Here is a 25,051-nt window from a genome sequence, read left to right as displayed (position 1 = left end):
TATTAATAAACAAATACATCGTAACGATGGTTAACAGATATTAATATATTATAATAGTGATTGACGTATATTATAAAATAAATGTATTAGGTACCTTTATACTACCTACTTATAAGTTATAATATAGTTATGTGTATAATGTATATATATAATTTACTAAGACTAAGCTAAATAATATGTAAGTATAACAATTTTGGAACAGACGTGATTCTCGATAACCTACTTGCGAGTATTCACGATGATATTATGCCTAAATTGGTCGTATGTAATTTGTGCATTATCTGTTTTACCTGTACCAAATTATCATACATCAAATGCGCATCAATATTCTAAACAATTGGAAGGTATAAAAAATAATTGTTGGTTGAAAATTTAATGATTGTCATAAATCATATGTAATAAATTTATACAAACAATTAAAAATAAATTGGATTAGTTCAATTGAATTGTAGTTATAATAATATATAAATGCATATGCATATATTATTACAGTAATAGTTACAATCGTACGTCTTGACGGGTCTCCGTTTTACTATCCAGATCGATAGATATACGTTATGCTTATGCAATACAAATCGATTGATCACCTGTACACTTGGTTGTATAACTTCGTTGTTAATTTGCTAACTTATTAATTACACAATATTACTACGAATACCTTATACCTATATAATATTTTAAAATTGAATATTACGAGAGTAAATTAGGAAATGTGCGAATTTTAAGAACGCAGTTAGAAAACAATTAGCATTTTTGGGTAGGTAGGCATACACCTTTCTTTTAGTTCTATTGTTAAATAATATTGATACGCAAATGGTGTACGACATTTTAAACAGCCGATGCGCAAACGATGTATAATGTAAAATGTGCATAGCCCCTAAAACCCCCTAATTGTACTTATGTAAATGGAAAACTTGTAAGTAATGGGCCGGTAAAATTATTGTGCTCGGTAAGTTTCTGAGTCCCAATCCGGCCCTGTGTATAACCCAAAAATCAATTAAAAACGATGCGCAAGTGTCTTATAAAAAAGTTCAAAATTAACAATATAGTGGTACGCAAACAACATCCGGCAGTCCAAATTAGGTATAGTTTATTTCGTCCAAGTCCCATGGTTTTATTTTATTATTCGATTAATATTGGGCAATTGGCATACTCATAAATCATATTATCATTTAACCTATACATATAGCCATATTCATATATAGGTCAGATAAACGACACAACAAACTTTTTTTCGAAACTTTTTGAACATCAATTTTTGGATTTACTGGTAAAATATAATTACCTAAATGTTTTAATTTAATTTCTACCTATTCTTTGTATTTAAAAAATAAAATTCATAATGTACATCTAACCTAATAAAGCGCATTCACTTTTATTTTAGAATAAATAAGAAAGAATAAGAGCCACTTTGGCGGAAAACAAAAACCACCGTATACCATATATTTTCTTTTAAGTCCTGAAAATTGTTTGGAATTATATGTTGTAAGAGTAAAAAAAAAAACGTACCTATTTAATACCTAACCTAACAAAGTACCTACTTACAAACAAATGTTTAGTGTTTATACGTTTAGTATTTTATACGAAAAAATGTGCTGAACGTTATTCTTTCCCGAATCCAAAAGTATATTAAACATCGAATTTAAGCGAACGGCTATCCTGTAGTGTATACTGTTTGTAAAATACAATTTTTTTTATCAGCTATGTGAAATTACGTACTGAAATACTAAATTAGGGTTTACATTTTTTTTTATATAAAATACAAATAACGACAATGTTTTATATTTCTTTACAAACTAACATTTTAATTGGTCATTATGTATAAGGAGTAATAGAAACTAAGAACTGATTTGAAATGTATAAGGTTGCTGATTTCTCTGAGGGTTTCGGATAGGAAACACTGAACACAGTTGGTGTTTAAGTTTTTGCAGAGTTATTATTTTAACATTTATTATATTAAATGTATATAAAAACTTCAAAATTATTTTATTTAACGGCATATAATACATAACTTTCTATCGTTGTCGTTATAAAATATTAATGTATAGATCAATCATTTTAATTTTATTACAAATTTGCAATACAAAATTCATACACGAAGCTTAAATATTCACATAACACATGCCTATCGGATATCCTGATTAGAAATTACGTTTTACATTTTATAATTATCTCTAATAAATAACCTTAAATTTCTAGAAAAACTTGAAGAAAGGTAGGGGGGCTAAACCCCCCTAAATCCCCCCAACTTATGCCTATGTATGAGTTTATGACTTGAGACACATTAGTGCACAGACGCAAAGTGCACTAATGATTATTTACTAGTTCTAAATTTCTAATAAAATAGTCAAATAAGTATTATTATTAATTATTAATTATTATACAATATACAGTTATATAATTATATTGTTATAATAAAGAACTCTTAAAAATTACAATTTACAATTGGTGGATTTCGAATTCCTTAACGACGTGTCGACGTAGAACAAATAATAACGTTGATTTTAATATATATTAAAATATTATGACAGTAGTTTTCAACCGATGATTTCCTCATAATTTTAATCGACGATTATTCAACAATCACTGTAGCGCTGTACTTTATAGTTTATGTTTATACAGTTTACGAGTGTATTTATTTTTGATAGACATCTGACATGTTATTTAAATAATAAATAGGATGACTATCTTCATTGTTCACTCTCCGTAATCGATAAATGTGGCACGATTCAAAATGTTTAAAAATAGCGGCGTTCGTCTATTAGTCGGTTTCCCACCAACATATAAATTTTACAATTTTATATTATATATTAAATTGCACGACATAATATTTTGTTCATTGTATATGCATGGAATCGCGGACGAAAAGTTTTTTTAGTTTTAGTTAAACTGACTTGTTTATAATTAAAATAAAATTCATTGTTTATTGAAATGTATTTAGTTACAAATAAATTTTGATATTATTGTTCCCAAGATATCGTGTGATTGTACCTATGTTAATATTTTTAAATACATGTATCTATACGTACCTATTAAAATTAATTAAAATTAAAATTAATAATAAATTATATAATTATAAATGAAAATAAGAAAATCGAAAAAAATGTAATAATATAAGTTTAGGTATAATATATAATATCTACAAACATTTTTAAATTTTTAAAATAAATATTAATTACTTATATAAAATATTTTGTATTTTTGGACTTTTTGTCCAACACTAAAAATGCGCTCGGACTTTTTGTCCGACTATAAAAACTGAATCCGAACTTTTAGTCCAACTTTTTTAAAACGGACTTTTTGTCCATTTTGTCCGCGATACATAATTTTTTTTACGACATATTTTAGAAAAAATACCATTTTTATTCTAGTAACATTACTATACAATACTGTACAATTACTGTACAATACGGACCCATATATTATATGCTATAAGACTTAAATTTTGGGGTCCCAATTACATGTTGGGGGTGCCCAAGCACACCCAGAACCCCCCGTATGCACGCCTATGATAGTAGATAAATATAAATGTCTTTGGTGTAAATTTCATTTCATTTCACATTTTCATACTTAAATGTTACTAATTAGTAATTACTATCATATATTAAATTTAGGTCTTATGCTGAAATGTACCTATAAAGTTAAAATGTTTTTATGTTTAGATCTTAATTTTTTATTTTCAAATATTAGGTACTATTTTGTTATAAATGTATGTTACATGCAGAAATTCACTTATACAGTATTACAGTGTTCACCTAAATTTTTTTTATTGTTATTAAAAGAAGTAAAATTGTTGAATTTGTCCCTTCAAAAAATATTTACTTGTCCTTTACCGCCCCCCTAAAAAAAAATTCTGGCGCTGTGCCTGCAGTGAGTCGTACTATACATTAAAAAAATTTAATTAAATTTCAGAACAATCTATAGGTATATACATTTTTTTGTTGAATCCAGATCTTTTTGTCAGAATTAAAATCATTCAAATAATTTTGTTAAAATAATAACTATATAAGTTGCCGTAAAAATCGTATAGTAGATTTTATTTATTATTACCGAGAATCGAGATATCGACATGTGCGTACGAGAGTGACATTCGTTAAATTTACTCAGCGACAACAAAATTAAAAAATTGCTCAATTATTACCCCTTAAATAAAACCCATAGCGGAGTGTCTTACAAAGATTTATGCAAGAATAATTAAGAAATATAAAATAAAACATTTTTAATGTAAAAATAATAAGAACTTTTCAATAGTATATTTAGGTATAAACTAAATCCAAGACGACATTTAGCACCTAATAACCAAGTTTTCAAAGGCAGATTTGTTTCCTTGTCCAATTTATTTTGGTTCTTACTGTTCTTAGGAGAGTCCAAATAAGAACCATTCAACCATATTATATTAAGTAGGTACCTATTGATTTATTGTGTACGTCTATAATAAACGTATAATAATTAATTATTATAATAATATAATTGCGATAGTATATCGAGCAGGTCATGTTCGGATCAAGCTAGTAGCTACATAGACACGACAGACATATTAAAATTCATAAGATAAGTATAAAATATACTATAATATTATGCAAGAATATTTTGCAAGAAATTAACTTTATAATGATAACAACCTTAGTTATGATAGCACAGACGATAAGATAATAATAATGTAATTTATGGTATGAGAATACAATGTTTAAGACTATCAGCACAGAACAATACTATCAGTCTGATAATATTATTTATTAAATACACTGGTGACTGGTGTGCACATTGTGCGTAGCATTAGCTAGTGGCCAATGGCTACTAGTAAATAAGTTGCAATTATTTTTAAGCATTCACTATAATAGACAAAATATATTATAGAGTATATTTATAGTTCATTTTTGCGGCGTTCTGTCGCTGTCGACTGTTGTGCGGTCGTCACTGGTCAGTCGTCACCACTCACCCGTCAGTACTCAGTAGTGTCGACAGTGTCGTTCAATATAGTGTGTGCATGTGTCATTCCTCATTAATAAGTGGAGCGGAGAAACGTGTGTCTCCTTTGAAAAAAAATTGTCCGTATTCATTTTTTCGCATCCCCTCCCTGCGACCTTGTGAGACGCGTATTGTGTCGAGTGTAGACTGTCGACGGTTATTCATTCTGTTGTAAATTATTTCTGACAAAGACGTTTGTTTGACTGACGTAAAAAGAATAATTATAAATTATAAACACAAAATCCTTTCCCATCGTATTTTTGCTGATTCGAGTAATATTATCATGATTAGTGATTACTAAGTACTAACGTTTTTCTGTTCCTTGAATGTGTTGAGTGTTCACTGTTCGCCTGTTCAGTCGCGCGTGTGCTCTTTCGGGAGCTAATGTATTGAATTTGACTTTACCATTATCCAGAAAATACTGTACACGCTCCAAACGCAGACATGGATTTCAAATACCTTTTGATATGCGCGATGCTATCGATTACGACCAGCAATGTGTATAGTACTGTGTCCTTTGATGACATTGACGACGTCTTTGAGTTGACTACCAAAGTGTTTGATTTCGTCAGCAAATCATGGGAGGTTGCTGACAAGGTGGAAGAACGTTTAGGTAGTGAAAATACTCCACTCGTGTGGTACACAAAAAAAAAAGAACGAAAGATTTTATCCTACTTTGGACAAATAACTCAGCTTGTGCAAGTCACCCAAAAAGAAACAAATGACATAAGGACTATGATGTTGGTTAGTCTTAAAAAGCTACAATCCTTGCCTGATGCTGTTTTGAATGGCATGCAAATTAATGAACTCTTGGAGTCTGTCAGATCAATTGAAAATGATTTTATGACTATGGAAGGTATGTATTGCTTATATTATTGCATGTAATAACAGTTCTGATAATAAGGTTTCTAGATAAAAATTTAAATGTTCTTATACATAATATAAAAGCACAACAGTAATGTAAGATGTTTTATAAACCTATTTTAGGTTTGTATTTTTTTTATATAACTTCATAAAGTGCATACCTAGCGAGAGATGTCTTATTGGTTCTAGTACCTATAGAGTTTAATTAAAATGGTCTTGATAGTTGGTATTCAGTAATAATATTAATTCATATTTTTAAATCAAATTTATGTAATAAATTAATAATATTTTTCTATTGATAAATTCGTATGAATATGCTTATAAAATAACATTGGAAACGCAGCTAATATAAGTACCTATAAATGTATAATTGATTTGAAATTGTAAATTTCAAATAGTACAAACAATAATTATTGGGTAAATGGTAAATTATGCTATTAAAATGTCACCTCAGATGGAATTTAGTTGATTTAAATATTTCAATATAGATACCTTATTTGAATATTTTGAATATATATTAAAATGTTAATCTGTATTATTATCTATGGTTAATATATAAACTACAATCCTATTACTCTATTATAATATAATAAGTTTTGAATTTTTTTTTTGTTTACCCATGTTTTATAATTGTAACAATAACCAATAAGTAAAAAAAATAATAATTACAAAACAAAAAAAAGTAGAATAACATTAAAATATATAAAACATTTTAGATAAAACATTAAAAGGGGTTGATGAATGGAACGAGCATGGAGCAAAGTCCCATTATAATAATATTTATAAAATTAATTAAGTACCTTATTAAATTTACTTGTCATTGAAATTTTTAATGTTTGTAGGAGACTTGCATAGTTATTTTTTAATCTGTTTATTACTTCTTATATAGGTAGTGGTACTGGTACCCTTTTAAGTATTTTGTTTTTGTACCTTTTAATATCAGAATTACTTGTAATAGTAATGACGGTATTTTTTTATGATTCAATTTTAAAAAACAACAACAATTACATTTATAAATGTTATTCAGGTTCAGCCTTCTTCAGTTTACTGTGTTTTTATATTATGTTTATTTAGAGTATAAATTTGAAGAAAATGGTAAGAATGAAAAAAGTGTAAATCCTACATATACATCTTATACATTAGAAAAATTTGCGGATGCAATGTTGACATACTCTTCGGGATCTCCTCATAAGCAATTGGCTAAAATTCACTCTTTCATTGTTGCGGATTGGGAAGGATTTAAATTTCATACACATGGCGGTATTTTCAATATTTTAAAACACACTATGGTAAGTAATGAATAATTTTGTTAATTATTTTTAATAGGATTTGTTTTATATATACAATTTAGCTATAATAATTATATTTATTTATTTAATTTAATTTAATTTCATATACATATGAATACTGGGCCCCACTGAGATGACTTGTGTGGGGGCTCAGGAGCTCAAAAATATAATAATTACATATAAATTACAAGTATATAGTTAAAAAAAAATAAGCGTATGAAGATTTAAGGTGTATACAATTTGAGTTCGGTAACTTATAATAGTTAAACAATTGAAAATAAGAACAGAAATATTATTACAAATTTAATTCGCAAGGAGAATCCAATAGCCACTGTAGAATGCTCCTTTTAAATAAGTTTATTAGGAGGTTTGTTATATAAGATGGTATTTTATTGTATAGTTTGGTACCAATTGTTTCAAAATGTCTGCTTGTTGTAGTTTTTTTAGTTTTTTTTATTGTAAAAATGGTTATATACAACCATTGTAGATTTATTACTTGAAAATATACCTTAAACATTTAATTCATGCAAACATTTTTACTAAAAATATTTGAAAATATAATATTATTTTATATAGGTATTATTTTATTTATTTAACACAATTGAATGATGGTTTAGTTATTTGTATAGTATTATTTTGAAGAAAAAACAACAAATTTAGTTCCATTTATGAAGTTAAAAAAAAAATTATATTGACTTGTATTTTAAGTTTTAAATGTATACAACAAAAATTAACAAATTGCCTAGTAAAGGCGCAGTGCCTGGTGGTAGTCACCAGTGCCACCACGTCTCGTTGGTAATCACTTTTTAATAATGATAATTTAAAATACCTATATATTATTCTTTCCGATATAAACACGGAAACATTTTTGTTTTTAGATTTTGAGCCAACGATGAATGTATTAAATTTATAATGAAGTGTATTTTTTTGGTGCGTGTGTGTACGCGAAAAATTGACGATAAAAATTTAGATTTTTTACTTTAGAGGTGGTTTCTGGTGGTAAATTAGATCTAGTTAGTCCTTTATGAGGTTAAAAGTAAAAAATTCTCTGTACTTTTTTAACTATTTAGAAAAACTAAAAAAAAAATTAAAGAAAACCGGAGTTTTTACGCTAAACTAGTTTTTGACAAAATTGATTTCTTTATTTTATTATAATTCAAAAACAAATAATCATGTAAACTTGAACTAGTTGAACTTAAAACTTTTACCGAGTGTTTATATTATAATTTTCAAAATATTATGAATATAATATACGTTTATTATAATTTACGTATATAATACATTTTACTATAAGCAATGGCATTTTTAAAATATATTAATTAATTTTAAAATATCATCTAATTATAATATGAACCTTTTCACGCTATTTTATAGTATTAACAATAAGGTATATCAACCTACTGTTATATTAATAGTGAAATAAATTACTTTAATAACTTTATCAAAAAACATATAATTTAATATACTTAGTGATATAAGCATTAGCGCAACTAGGGGGGTTTTAGTCCTCGCAATTTTTTTTGTTTATTTAAGATTAAATAATAATTTAAGCATAAAATAGTAAGAATGTGAGATACATCCTATGCAATATGACGTAGATAATTATTATAACAGAATTATTCAATAGTAAATTGTATAAGTATAAAATATTAAAGTTTATTTTACAATATACATGTAATTTAATAAAAATATTTTTATCTAATAAAGTAATAAATATTATACGGGCATGCGTCATCCATCGACCATCGGCATTGCGGTGGTCACCATCCAATATTTTAGTTTTATTTTGTTGATTAAAAATGGACAAAAAACTTATTTAGTATTTTTGATATACCAAAAAAAATCCATATTTGTACAGTAAGTTGTTACTATTGATATGAAAATAATCCAGATGATCTTCCTAGTTTTTTGTAAAGCATGTAAGTAAGTAAATTAAATTAGGTATTTATTTGTGGGCCTGCAGCCCCCTCCTAATATTTTAAAGCTAGTTGCGCCAATGGATATAAGCTATGGCTGACATACCTTATTCGCTCAGAATCGTTTTTCGAGTACAAATTACAATGATATATCATTGAATTCAAATTTAATACATCCATTAAAGTTACCCACTCAAGTACTCAACACTAAATAAACAGCAGAGCAATACTCACTTATTTACCTTTTTACCGTTAAATTAATTATTTTTTCTATATTTTTAACTATCAAGACCAAGCGGATAACTTTGGTTTATTAATCAAAAAATAAAGGAACGTAATACCTAGTACGTCTGTAGCATGGGATGAAATGTTTGCACGCAACTATAGTAAGTGAAGTGAACTGTAGTAGTGAAGGCCGAAGGGTTTGGTTATTTTTGGGAATTCCTTATATACCTTATCATATGGTGTGAGCGGTGTGATAGAATTTTACTATTCCTATTTCCTATGATAATTTATTTTGTAATATGTTAATTATAATTTGTAGAAAAATTTAATAATGGCATAATTTGTTCATTGCTATCACTCATCACTAATAATAATATAATTATAGCAAATTCAAAAATAAAACAACAGACCATAGCCGATAATTAAAATAAAGTTTACATCACCAACATATTATTTGATTCTCATCAGTGATGAATATTGGTTGTATAATGATTTGTTTGTGGTGTTTTGACGTCTAAAACTTTTGGAGCATTACAAATTTCAAACTTTAATCATCAACTAAAAGAGTAGTTTCCGATAGCAAATTAAATTTACGACTGTGAAGTTTGGGCGGACAAAAATAGAAAATGGTTACTTTTTAAAATACTTGGAAATTTTTTTTAAAAAATTACAGAAAATGGGAATTTCTACGCGATTATATTTAATACATTTTACATTGGTATACCTAAAATAGTTTTCTTACAAAATGGCCGAAAACGATTCTTGGTTCCTTTCAACTTACTAATAGTTACCACAACTGAGCATTATTAATAAGTTTTTATTCTTATTATTATAAATATATTGTATATTATACAATATATTGCCTGTTAAGGGTGGACTAAATTGAGCGAATTTACTCGTTGCTTGTCAGTGAGCGGCTACTTTGATTACACTTAAGAAATAAGATATTAAACTCAATCGTGACTCGTGTGAGTCCCATCTACTGCCAGGGCCTTATTTACTATTGGGCAGCATAGGAAACTGCCTATGGCCTCCGTTATTAGAGGGCCTAGGATTTTTATGAACCTTATTTTTTTTTTTAGAGTACTTCTTTTATCATATAAAATAAATATAAGAAACATAATATTTCAAAAAAAAAAAATAAAATAATTAATCCTTATTAGCGTAAAATGTAAATTAAAATAATAGGTACAAGAAATTTGTAGCCTGTAGAGATAAACAAATATATAACATTATAATTATGTTTGTGAAAATGTATAAGTAAATTATAATAAATTATTATTTTGTTATATACAACTCATTTGTGGTGAGGGGCTATATATGGCTATATATGCTACTGTTGACAATAAGGGGCCACATTTTTTATTTTGCCTCAGCGGCGTAGATACGATTTTTTTCTGGGGGGGGGGGGGTTTTAAAATATATATATGATCAAATTTACAAGTTATTAGTTAAACTAAACGTCATTTTTATTTTGTTTCAAATTGGTTTTAGTTATAAAAAGTTTTTATAGTGTTATATTAGTTTATTATAATAAGAAATTCATAAAATAAAATCCACCCGTCGTTTGTCTGTAGATAATTCGTCCAACACTTCCTTTGCATCTACTGATATTGAACGATGAATGGACAGCATTGCTAATCCATTTAATCTTTTCTAAAAATTTAAAATTTCATTCATATTTTTGTTTAATTAAATTAATTTTAAAAAATTTTGAATTTAAAAAAACTAATGTTTCAAAGTTTTAAATTATAACAATCAAATGAAATATTATGTCGACAGATCGTAATATCGTATATAATATTATCGACCAGCGTCGGCGTGCTGAACGTCGGAGGCCGTTATCGCTGTTTTCGTCGATTTTATAATTGGTTTTCTTAAAATAGATGTGTAAACACTCGGATAATTTCTACAACTATATTATTATAAATAGTAATAATAATAATATACATGTTAATTTATACACTAGTATTATTTAGTATAACTATTATTTAAAATTATAACCAATATAAAAAAAATATTTTGTTTTGATGATGGGGGGGGGAGGAAACCCCTTACACCCCCCCTTAACTACGCCACTGTTTTGCCTTATGCCACAAAATGCCTAAATCAGGCCCTGTCTACTGCTAGTAACTAAGATAGTGTTTCTCATTCAGTGAACTGAGTGAGCCACGATACACTGGTGTATCGCCGAATAAATTCTAATGTATCACCTAGTATAATGGCACAAAATGTCCAAACACTTCTGACACAATTTACAAAAATTAATAAGTATTGATATAATTTGTATGATAATAAAAACTAGTAATCTGTTTTCGGCATATTATTTTTTATGTTATATTTTTTCTTTGTTATTTTTATTTGTACATTACCAATTAAAATTAAATATTGCCTATTATTTTTATTTTTTTATTGTGTTGCAAAATATAAAACATTTTAATAGTGTTTTATTATAATATAAAGATTGAGAAACGCCGAACTAAGCACTAGTCACTAGTGTCTAGCACACCAAACAATTTTGTTAGCCATGTCGATTACACAATAGGATTTCACTTGCCAGGGAGTAAAATAACCAGCGAGGCAGCGATTAACGACAAAAGTAAATTTATTGTAAACAGGGGTAAGCAGCGACCAGCGAGTGTTCAAAATTTGATGACTTGTCCTATTGCATTGTACATTAATTGGTCGCAGCGGTGCTGTTTAACTTGACAGCGAGTTCCGAGTAAATTTTACCAAATTAATCCACATATAATATGCATTTAAACATTAATAATTATCAATAAGTAAAAACAATAATCATTAATCAGTATCATTATTATGTTATTAAAATACTATTTTACCAAACATTTATAACCTTTATTTAAAGCATTAGAGGCTAAAGCTAGTAGAGCTTCTATTACGACGAGTGACCAATGAAATATCAAAAAATCCTAAATTGTACGAGATATTTTCTATAATATAAACCACCATAGTCCATATGGCATTTATGTAGTTGCTATAAATATTTCTCTTTAACTTTCAATGCAGTCCAAATTAATCGGTTAATACTTTGACTATTTTTTATCTTTAAATTGGTAAAGTTTTTGTCGTCGGCTTATACATATAAATGATGCGATTGGATTTAATTATTTTATCATAGATATTTAGGCACTAGGCAGATTGTTTTTATGATTATAAATTATAATATTATAGCAAGGCTCTAAAAAAAATTAGCATTAAGGCATTTTTTGGGTAATTGAGAAAGCTATATGTGCACTTAAAAATTATGTTTCGTGTTGTTAATATGTTTGTTATTTATTAACTATTTTACAAATAACAGACAAAACCACAAAACTAGTAAAGTAGTATTCTTATGAATATATATTACGAGTATTTTGTATTACGCGTGTAGATTAAAATTAATTCACGGTCAAACGACTAATACGGAAATAGGTACATAATACAGTAATACCTATGTAATCATAATAGTTTATAGTAATATTAAATTATTTTATGTCGTGTTGGTGGTGTTAACTGCAGGATGTCTCACCCGGATGTGTTGTCTTCATCTTACAAATGTATAATATCGAAATCATTGTTAAATACTCAAATATGACAACAAATGTCAAATACATAAAAATATAATTTTATATAATTACATTTTATTTTATGACCATGCTTCAGTAGAATTTCTAACCTACTTGTCAATACCTTATATTTAAATATCATTGTAAATAATTTATATAAAAATTTATAGTCTATAAAAACTATATAAACAATGTTATAAAGCATTTTCTCAGCTTATATTAAAAAGGTTGAAAACTACTGCACTATATAATGATTTTAATTTTTAAATATTTTTCAAGATATACATTTCAAGAATAACAATATAATTATTTTAAATTAGGATTAAAAGCTTTTATTATTTGTATATTTTTCCAACCAATTTTTCATGATACAGATATTTCAATGAAATACACTAGACACAAAATAATTTTTCAGTTTGAAATTACTTTAGTTCTAAAATTAATTGTGTTAGAAAAACGTTTCTACAACTTTAGAACATCCATATTTTTCAATGACTTATGGGAAATTGAAAAAAAAAACACACTACACATTACCTTATTGGATACCTAATCGCCTATCTTATTATGTATGTAGACATTAAAAATTGTAAGATGTTCGCATCACACAATTATTTATCTATTTTAAAATTATATTATATGCTTTATTGTTTTACCTATTTTTATTTTTGTGCTGATAAAATGGTGGTACCAGAAATGCAATATATTTTTTTTTTTCAATACTTCATAGTAAATACTATAACACCCATTAAGTCATGTGTTATGACTAAAATTACTCATTATATTTTTAAGTACTGAAAAATAAAATTTGTTATCGTATTTCTAGTTCCAAGTAAATACATGTCAAATAGATTTATAAAAAATTTGATATCATAATTTTGAAATGAATGAATCATTGCTACAAAGTGGTTGATTTTACACGTATTATAAAATGACAGCTAGTCTATATCTCTCCAATGATATCCCATGTCCATTTTAAATTTATCAATATTTCCTTAAAGATAAAAATAATACATTTTTTTCATTGTGTTATGTATATTACCTGCGGCGTAAATTTTGTAATATTTATATTATGAATTATTATAAAACTTCATAATGAAGTCTTCATGTAAATTGTTAACATATTTTTTGGTTATCATGTAATTGGTTAACCTATAACATTAATAATCAATAAATAGAAAAGTACAGACTAATTATTTTTATGGAATAATTATTAATTATTTATTATATACAGTGACAGATGTATTTATATAGCTATAGTCTTTAAACCTTTTTATATCCATAAATTATAGATTATTATAATTCTGGACTATACTTAGAGAGGTACACAAAGACATGTGACTGGGGCAACAAAATATTTAGGTAAAATTAGTTGTATTAGTTTTTGAAATGTATAGTTTAAGAATTTGATAAAAAAAATGTTATACATTTTTGATGATAATGCTAATATTCAGATAAGAAAAAATTTCTTAAAAACCAACAACATTTAATTGGCAATTTCATATTTTAAAACATGTATAATATATGTTTAGAAAAAGACTCGTGATTGTTAAATGGTTTCAATTAATTAGTTAGAATAATATATTACAAAAAATGTATAACAAATGTTATAGAATCACTATCATCTTCATTCTCCAATCATACACAACATAATAAATGGAATAAATTGTGTATTTGGAGCTTAAACATTCAAAATACATCTATGTTATAGGTACAAAAATATACAATGTGCAAATTATTTAAATTGTATTAACTTTTTTTTGGATACAAATAGTTTTTATAAATTGTATACAAAACAAGTAAATAAGTTATTGTTAAATAATAATGTTTTGCTTAGATTGTAAATATATTAATAACATCCTATGTATTCCTTTTTTTAATTTAATCAATCTCCACATTTTAATCAATATACATAATATTACATATATAGTCATCACGTGTTTCACAGTACCTATAAACAATTGCACTGTAATCTTTTTATATAAGCAATATGCAGTTGTTGTTGAAAATGAATGGTATTGTGAAATGTGTATAATTTATAAAAATGTTCATTGTTTATAATTTCCAGAAATAAAATACGTATACGTTTAATACATTGTATAGTATAATGTATTTAAATATTCTGAATTCCATGATAATAAAAATTAAATATTTGTGATAAATATAATGTACCTACTCATGCATATAATGGAACTAATAAGATCATTTTTTAGAAGAGTGTGATAAAATAATTAAATTTAGAATAAACAAAAAAAATAATAAACATACTCATAAGATTAGACTAACGTGTACACTTTTAAAATTTATAAAAAAAAACTCGCTATGGATTACTGAAAATGATATATTTGGGACAGTGTTTGAAATGTGGGAAGGAGTAGAGAAACTGAGCTGTTTTAAAATTTCCTTTAATATTTTCAGAACCCCCTAACTAGTTATATATTTTTAGTAAAATTATTGTAATAAGAAAGGGGGTATGTTCTGTTTTACAAGATCCTTTTACATGCATTATTTTTGTAATTTTATTTCACAAAGTTTTATTAGAGAAATATTTAATCATAAAAAAATGAATAATTTCTCTTATTATTAAATAATAAGTATATACAAATTATTTATATTTTATAGCTTATTTTACTGTCTCATGTGGCCATATACATCCAATATAGTATTACATTTATTTTATATATTTTTAGTTATCAATAATATTTATTAAAATGTAATAAATATGTTATGTTGTTCTCGAGTTTCATTAATATTCTTTTAATTTAGCTCTTTATTATAAATAATAAATAATAACTACGATCCACTGCCACAAGAGTTAATTTTTATTTTCTATTATGAAAACAATTTATCAATGCAGTTACGTAATAGTACGCAATACCTTTATAATGTTTAGTAGTAAAAAGAATACAAAATGAAACGTTTATAAAATATGATATTGTGATATTATTCACAGATATCAAATTATAAGTGTCAACAAAAAATACAGTGCCCTACAGGATGTTTGAAAAATGTTTTGTGTACATAACAATATAATTTAAATGATGGTAGCAATAGTTCTAATATTTTCAATAAATGTATGTTTTATGTTTATGTATTTATATATTATTACATTTTTTCTTAACATTATAGATATAAATTACTATCTTCAGAGATCACTTATTGAAAATGAATTAATTTAGTAAATACTTACTTATACTTAATTTTTAACAAAATTAGAAGAAATCAAAACTGTAAGTTCTTGTTCTAGTTTTTATACATGATAAACTAAATAATTTATACCAATAATTATGCTTATAATAATTTAGTTGTATGAAGAATTTTAATTTATTTTTACAAAAATCTTTATTGAGTTTAAATAATTTAAATATGTCACTATTTTATGAGATTATAATATCCTATAAACCATAAGGGGTTAGTATTGATTACAAAATAAATATAAATTATTATAATTTAAATTTAATATTATTTATCTCTCCATTTAAAATTAATATTTTGCTACATTAATTTTAGTTGTTATGTTTTATTAATTGTTATCATTACGGTATTGAGTGTATAATAACTGTGATATTTTATTTTAAATTATTAAGCCACATAACATAATTTTAATTTTATCAAATTACAAAAAATAATCTGTTTTTAATAGGATCTGAATTTAATTTTTAAAAGGTTATAACTTATAACTTATAAGTTAGAAGTTATAACATTCAATACAAATATACAATATAACGTTACACTAATGTCTTTTTTTATTAGCTTATATTTAGATAAAAATACAGTTCAGCTATCAAAATACAATTTTAAACTTACATCATCTAAATAATATTATAAATAATAAATAATAAATATATCATTAGATTTGGAAATATTGATAATAATAACAACTAAGTAATAAAATAGCATAGACCTATTAAGAGGATGTAGTACCCGCATGTGTTGTCTCCATCTTACACACGTGAGACATGGCAAATCTTTGTTCACCAGTTTCAATATTGTGCTGTTAGTTTTGATATTACAGTGAACTAACTTATTATAAAATTTAAAGGTAAGATAATTATCCTGGGTCCCACGTAGCCTTTTATTGAAATTTAAGTTATGATAATTTTAAAATGTTTGCTATGTCGCATGTGTGTAAGACGGAGACAACATATGTGGTGGGTTCTACGTCCTCTTAAGAAACAGATTAATATGTATATGTAAAACAGCATCTATATAAACATATAGTACCTAATGTTAATGTATGTACAGACACAGTTAAAATTAGATGGATAATTAAATGATATATAAATTAAATTATGAAGAATTTTAATTATATTTGATTTAGAACAACAGTAAATAATGATATCAATGAATTAATAATAGGTCTGTACTCTGTTGTCTTTAATAAAATTGGTCATTGATAATCTGATAATAATATTATCTTTACTTACCTATTATATAGAAGTGTTTAATGACAAAATAACTATGGTCCATGAATATACAAAGCATCCAGACTTGGATATATTGTTTTTTATTCTATTATTCTATATTTATCTAATGTTAGACTAGGTAGTTCTTCAGTTTTCTTATGAAATTAGGGAGTTAAAAACTTTTTTATCAGTCCTTTTTTTTATTTAAAAACAGTTGTTAGGAGGGCGTCATACCCGAATGTGTTGTCTCTGTCTTACAAGTACTTAACATAGCAAATTTACGCTCAGCAAGATCATGTTTAGCTAGTCAGTTTAAAAATTAGAGTGAATCGGCCTATTATGAAACTTGATGGTAAGAACATAATCTGTGTTTATATATTGGTTTTTTACGATAGTTCAATTTTTTTAGCAAGTTATGCGTTTATAACATAGCGTAAATTAAAAATGCTCATAACTCACTTAAAAACTTAATAATCGTAAAAAACCAACAAACAATTATGTAGACTTATTAATGATCGATAGGTTAATAATTTCTTTGTTAGTTATTGTGTATTAATACAACAAATCACTTTTGTTTGTAAAGCATAGTCTGTTGAAAACTGGTTGAAATAATCAAATTAATAATTTATTCCATTTTATTAATTATTTACTTTACCTATACAACATAAAATGTATTTTCTTTATTATACATTTTATCTACGTTTATATACATTCCACTTGGAATGTTATGCTTGCGTGACATAATTATTTTGTACCAAGTTCTTACACGAACCAGTGACGTTAACAATTAATAGCGTTTCAACTAATTCAAACTCTCAAATCAAATCATTTGCGTGGGCGCATGGCTACTGGCTGTATACTTGCCATAATATATTAAATTATTTATATCCAATGCTCTTTGCCTTTGCTTATTAAAGTCACTGTTTACTACCACCAATCAATACATTTTGTAGAATCACATTACGAAGCTTATTGGTATTTCTAATTATTATACGATCTAAATGGCTTTATTTTTTATTATAAAAGAAATAATGCATCTTTATAATGTACTTGTCGAATTATTTTATCATAAAATTTCCCAATTCGTATTTTATCGTTAAATGCTTCCAATATCGAGTATATTACAAGCTTCCTTACTTATCTGGCAGTTAGACCAGACGTATAGTCGTATAGACCATATTATTGTATATTAGTAGGGCAGTTCGGAAGTTGATGACCTTAAAAACATTCAAAAATGACCTAAAAAAATTACAAATATTTGTTTTAAATTAATAAAAATATATTTTTTTTAAAAATTGCACTCTATTCAATTTTACTATAAAATTCTATAAACATTTATCAAAGCTTACAAATTACTCAAAATATGACATAAAAATTAAAAAAATTTCCTTAAAAATTAAAAAAAAAAATTACAAACATAGTACACGTAGACGAGCACTTACCGATGTTTTAATTTTCGGCTTTTCGAAAATATTACGAAAAAATAATACAATTTAGATATACTTACAATAATATTCACTACAGCAGGACAACGACGATTGTAATCGGTGAGATAAAATCGGATAGGTACTAATCTTAGTATGTGGTAATTTTAAAGTTTTAAGTAAATTATCGGAATAATGGTTGAAAAGAAACTATAAGAAGTGAACTAATGTGAAATCAGTAAAAATGACTACAAATCTGGGAAAATGACCTAAAAATGTCAAAAAAGACTTAAAAAGTAAATAAACACCCAAAAACTACAAAAAAATACAAAATAAAAATTAGTTGTTCAGATTCACATGCTAATGAAACAAATTTGTGACCAGGAGAAAATCGTCTAAAAAGTTTCAAAAAAAAAAAATGCAACAATGCATCAAATTCCGAGCCCTATATATTAGCTATATAACATTTAAATCCATAAATTGAATTTGTCGTTAATTAAAAAGAAAAAACAAATGGTTAAGTTAGATAAAAATCAAGCTCCTTCAATTTTACTTGAACCTCTCCCCCACATAAATTTTCTGAGCACGCTCCTGTATCTTATAACAGTTATAACTTATAACTGATACATTAATATAATAATATATTATAGGCATTATGAGCAATACGCGATCACGAAAAAATAATAACTATAATAATTACGGATAAATTATAACTATGTATATTATAATGATAATATAATCGTTAAATCAGATATAACATGATCGCTACAACTATATTATATTTTAAATAAAGTAGTAGAAAAATATTCAGATTGACATTTTTCATTCGTTTTACCAGTGGCGACGTAATAAGTACATAGTCGATGTCGTTATTATCGATTTCCACTTAATATGTTTATGTGTTTATAAATAATTTTGTAATATTTTTAACTTCTGAAGTTATACCCTTCTTCAGCCTCTGTAAATCACTTACAAAAAAAAAAAAATTCGTGGGGGCTTCAAAAAAATTGTCAATTAATATTACATATATTTTATTATTTGTACATGAATTAATTTAAATAAATAAAAATAGTCCAAAAATTAATTGTAATAGTTAGGTTAGGTATTATTTTATGTTGAACATAATTAATTTTAAATGTGTCTTTACCAACTATATTATTGGTAAATATAACACAGCATCTAATGCCTATACAATGCACCCACTAATTTTTCCGGGGAAGCTGGGCGCTGGCCAAGGATAACAGTTTAACCAATGCATTTAAAATTTTAGTCGCTATGTGGTTCAATAGAAATTTAGTAATTTTTAGATCGTGTCCAAGGTTTTTTTTTTAAATCGTATTTTTCCTGAATTATACATTATCATATTTATTTATCTTTATTACCTAGTAAGTGTAAAATATAAATTGTCACCAATTCATTGTTATAGTTATCGTATCGTTGATCGTTATAAATAAATTACATAACAATTAATTTTTGGGGGAGGGGAGTGGACCTCCTGTATACGTGCTTGCATAAGGTTTAAGGATAAAGAAAATAGTATTGACTAATTCAGTTACAGATAAAAATTACATTGTGTCATATTAGGACTCAATTGTATATTTATTAATATAAAACAAATATATTTTTTGGATTGTGTCATACCACTTGGCACTTTGTTTAAATATTGTAATATAAATACTTTTAATGGTATAAGGAATTTAATTAATTTGTATAGTTCAAATGTAGTACCAACGGTTATAGAATAGATAATATTTTATTAAACTGATATCTACGAGTATATCATAATATATATTTGTATTTCATTATGTTATGATGTGAATATTAAAATATTAAAATATTATAAAAAAATTATTAATTATTATTTAATTAAAAATTAATAATATTAATGCAGTATTAAATAATAATTGGCATTAAGACATCAATAAATTTTCTGATCAAAAATACCTATCTAATGACCACAATAAGCCAATAGCCTATATTTTAACATTAGAACTATGGTTAAGAGAATATCAGAGTACTGTTTGTTTTATCTTTCTGGCCCACACGCAACACAGACAAGAATATTTTTGTAAAATCATTTTTTTTTTTTTAAGTTATCTTAGATTAAAATCATCCATTACAAAAATTATAGAAAATAATATTTTTTAGGTATGTATCTATCAATATGTCTAAAAACAATTTAATATTTATTTAAATTTATACAATTTTTATTATTATTATTTTTTTTTAATCAAATTATTAATGGAGTAAGCATTAAAAATATTAAAGTGTAATATCAGATTCCACATTTTGACATGTATAATAGTTAGGGTTTTTTTTCTACAAAGTATATTGAAAATTTAATTTTCATTTGAATAATATAATCATTAGAACAATTATAACTAGTAAATACACTATAAAATTGTAATTTACAATTTTATTATATTTGTTGTCTATTTAGTGTAAATTATAGTCAATAATATTTACATTGAAGATTGGAAAAACTAATAAGTAATTATTAAATCATTTTGTACTTTTATATTTTAGGAAAATAGTGATGCACTTTGTGAGAAAAACCAATCATTACAACAGTTGATTTTTAATATGTACACAACATTGCATCTTACTCAACTTAAAGGATTTTCTGTTATGCAATATTCATGGATGTTACTGCAAACGTATGGAAAAGGTATTATAATATATTTTGTGTTATATGTTATACTAAAATGTAGTAGTTTCTGCACTCATTCTTTGTTAATTCTACACAAAAAATTCATTTTCTAAAAAATTTCCTTTTAAATTAATTCTAAAAGATTAATATACTGAATTTAATTTTAATTTTACTAGAAAGAAACCAATATTGTAATTATTGTTTAATAATCGGAAAACTTTGATGCAAGTATTATTAAACATTTTAAATGTTAAAGTTCTAAGAAATACTAAGCTCTTTTAAGAACAGAAAAATATCTGAGCTGTCAGATATTAAAAATGTAGTTTAGTTTAATATTTTTAGGTATTTTTGTTTAAAAAAAATATTAATCGTATGTTTTGGAATTATAAACGTACATATTGTAATGACATAGACATAAATACTGGAGTACCTAATATCTTATCTTTAATATTAATTACTGTGTTTATTTTTTATTATTTCCATTAGTGAAAAATCATTTAAAAAATGCTATTTCTATAATTAATTATTGTACAGGAAATTTTACATTTGAAAGAAAAAAGCAATTAGAACAATTTGAGAAAAAAATCATTGGACAACTCGATGCTTTAAAATCTTCAATAATTTCTGCAAGTAATATCTACTGGAGATGTGACCCAATAAGACATGTTAAAGATTCAACTTATTTAGAAGTTACACAGTTATTACAGGTATACTAGAGACAATTAATTTTATAAACTAATAATTACTATTATTATGAATTATATGTATTTGTAATAACATGTAAATCATATTATACAATTAATAGGGTTACATAGAAAATGAAGCCGATATGAACATTGAGCAGAGCTGCACAAAAGACTGTGGATACTATGAAGTCGCAGAACATAAATCATGTTTTAGAGATCAATTTTGTGCTAAACAGCGTGTTTGTAATGGACGTATATTAAATTGTCAGTATTTCGATTCCGATATGAGAATTTGTCAATCTGTAAGTATACTTTTACAATATAATGACTAGAAGTATTTAAAGTTGCTTCTTGAATGTACTTTATATCTTTGATATGTATTAATAATAAAATTAATATAAATAAATCATTATAGAAATTTGGAAGTAATAGGCGATATGATTATATTTCATATGAAAGAGGTAAAGTTTTGGGTGATACATCAGTTGAATGCAAAGGTACAACAAGTATGGTGGACAGCTGGTGGAATTTTTTGATTTGGCATTGTTCTTATTGTTTTTGCATTTGCGATTCATCCGATTCTGCTTCTGATAGATATTTCAGTTTAAAACCTTCCTTATCTAATATTAAAGAAAATAAGTAAGCTTCAATCATTAATTAATGAGTTTTTGTTCTTATATTTGTAATTTGTTTTGTGTTTTTAGAGTTATAACAGGTGTAAGGTTTATTAAAGTTAAACAAATGTTCCATTTACAAGCACAAGAAGGTGTACTTGGCCCTCGAGGAACAATACATGAACCTTCCAGACAATGGATTCAAGTACCGGGTTCTGATTTTTCTTATAAGAATAAAACATTAAAAGATGGTGTTGACTATCATACATTAACATATGAAGCTCGTACTATTGATATTGATAATGTAATTGCTCCTGAAAATACAGTTGTTACAGGTAAAATCTTTTTATTTTGTAATTTAATCATAATACTTAATTAATTTAAATTGTATTAATTGTTATAGGAGTAAAATTTAGAAAGATTGGATCTCACCTTAATATTGAAGTTCGTGTTACACCTTTTGATTTTATGACCGGTGAACTTATTGAACCCGAGTTGAAAAGTTATTGGGTTGGAAATGAAAACACTGAACTGTCCGCAAACCCAAGGTTTGTGAATTATTTTGACTACAATGATTATATCCCTATTTGTATTATGTATGATGTATCATATTTAATAATCATTATAATAATCACTTGCAGAACCCATATTGACATAAGTAATTCAGATCTGCCAACCAAATCAACTACTCCATCTGAACCAGATATGTCATCAAACAAATACCTTACGTTTACACATTCATCTATTGACCGTGATGTTGCTCAAACAACATTACCTTTTATTGACATGCAGATAGTAGCACCATATCCAGGTATACCATTTTCTGGATTAGGAATTTACTTTAAAGGGACAAAAGGTTATGGTGGATTTATTGGCGCTAATATTTTTACATACGATTTAACTAATAACATAAATTCCAAATTGTTCCCATTACATGCAATATAAAAGTGTAGATTATTTTTTTTATCTTTTTTCTATTATGTTAAGTATCTAAATAAACTTTAATCTCAATTTGTTTAATGATAAATTGCATTATGCTTATAAAATATGTGCCAATATAAAAATAGAAGATAACTATTTTATTTGAATTACTTATGTTTTTTTATTAAGTTAAGATTTACAAATATTATTATAAGTTGGTAATTTATACCTTATGTATTTCATTTTAATATTTTAGAGCATTAATGTTTTATTTTCTTTTTATATGTTAAGTCTAATGAACAACTTAAATGAAAGTCCTAAAACTGTAAGCATTATTAATTAAGCACTATATTATTTAAAAATATGTATATGCACTTTTTTTAATTATTTTTTTATCAATATTTCCTATTATATATATATTTTTTTCATTTTATATAATTAACTTATGATTAAATATTATACATGTAATGTACATTTTTTTAAAAACAATTTATGCAATCGGCCTTCTCTGAAATATTTGGCTGGCTGTATACCTGACATGTATAATATCAATTATGGTTTAATAATAAAAGTATAACACAGTCTGAAGAACTAGAACATTTTTATTTTTATTTTTTGTATTTAATTAAAACAATCAAAAATAGAGAAAATAAAGTCTTAAATGTCCTGAGGTATTATAATTATAATTTATATGCAAAGTTGTTATTTACAAATTATAATATAATAGAACTATTATGATGTTAGTTCATATTCAGTCATTTTATGATTCTCAAGATTTAAAGCACAGGAAGCGAGATTCAATGATAGGTATGTGATTTTAACTTACAAAAAAAATGTATTGGTTATACATTATGTTTATTTTTTGTTTTTTTAGCTTTTTCAGTTCACACTTCCACTTTATAGGTATCCTGTTTATTATTTATATTTTATAAATATATATTTTCACTGAATACACTAACAGCAGTTCCCAAAGTGTATGCCACAACGCTAATTGTTATGTTGTCCAAAAATAAATTTAAAATGTTCTATTCATTATTTTATCTAAAAAAGTGGTCATCGGTTTTATCAGGGGCGCCATGAGAAAAATTTAGTTCCAAAAGGGCGCCATAAGATGAAAAAGTTTGGGAACCGCTGCTGCTGCACTATAATATTCGTATCATTTGATACGAAAATAGTAAATTGCAATTTCTAAGTTTTGAGTGAATCTTTATCCCATATGAGTTATATCACTTATATCTTATATTACTGGATTGCTTATCAACGGGCTATTTATTATAGTGTAAAATCATTATGGTTTCCTTGCTATATACTATACAGGCATACAGCCATATTGCCATAATAACAATAACAAACTACACTATTCCAATTTAATATACAAAATAGAATATTGTAGACTGTAGTTACAACATTCACTGAAAAAAATAAATATTTAACACTTATACCCTAGGTACGAGTTCTTTGATTACATTATTCAACCTCCTCAAACTTATATGAGTAAATAAAATATGAATATAAATATAAATTA

General features: G+C 25.6%; 1 protein-coding gene across 2 annotated transcripts; it reads left to right on the top strand.

The window, feature by feature from the left end:
* The first annotated feature begins 4,741 nt into the window (after positions 1 to 4,741).
* Positions 4,742 to 24,123, top strand: LOC132925768 (uncharacterized). 2 transcript variants are annotated; one of them, XM_060990134.1, is made up of 9 exons: positions 4,742 to 5,824; positions 6,976 to 7,121; positions 21,182 to 21,323; positions 21,840 to 22,012; positions 22,111 to 22,293; positions 22,407 to 22,630; positions 22,696 to 22,940; positions 23,009 to 23,153; positions 23,247 to 24,123. In XM_060990134.1, exons 1-9 carry the CDS (start codon positions 5,413 to 5,415, stop codon positions 23,548 to 23,550), a joined length of 1,974 nt encoding a protein of 657 aa, XP_060846117.1. In that variant the 5' UTR covers positions 4,742 to 5,412; the 3' UTR covers positions 23,551 to 24,123. The 2 variants fall into 2 exon arrangements, with proteins under 2 accessions (XP_060846117.1, XP_060846116.1); XM_060990133.1 differs by having other exon boundaries at positions 6,907 to 7,121.
* The last annotated feature ends 928 nt before the right edge of the window (positions 24,124 to 25,051 follow it).

The sequence above is a fragment of the Rhopalosiphum padi genome, chromosome 3, assembly GCF_020882245.1.
Source record: "Rhopalosiphum padi isolate XX-2018 chromosome 3, ASM2088224v1, whole genome shotgun sequence".
Classification (NCBI taxonomy): Eukaryota; Metazoa; Arthropoda; class Insecta; order Hemiptera; family Aphididae; genus Rhopalosiphum; species Rhopalosiphum padi.
The sequence above is the reverse complement of the archived record's forward strand: the minus strand, read 5'-3'. Positions and strand labels throughout refer to the sequence as shown.

What these genes read in the sequence shown, in the direction of transcription:
- LOC132925768 (XM_060990133.1), top strand. Translation starts at nt 5,413, where the DNA reads ATGGATTTCAAATACCTTTTGATATGCGCGATGCTATCGATTACGACC. An exon ending in ATATTTTAAAACACACTATG is followed by an intron (nt 7,122 to 21,181) that starts GTAAGTAATGAA and finishes TTTATATTTTAG; the next exon opens with GAAAATAGTGATGCACTTTG. An exon ending in AAGTTACACAGTTATTACAG is followed by an intron (nt 22,013 to 22,110) that starts GTATACTAGAGA and finishes TACAATTAATAG; the next exon opens with GGTTACATAGAAAATGAAGC.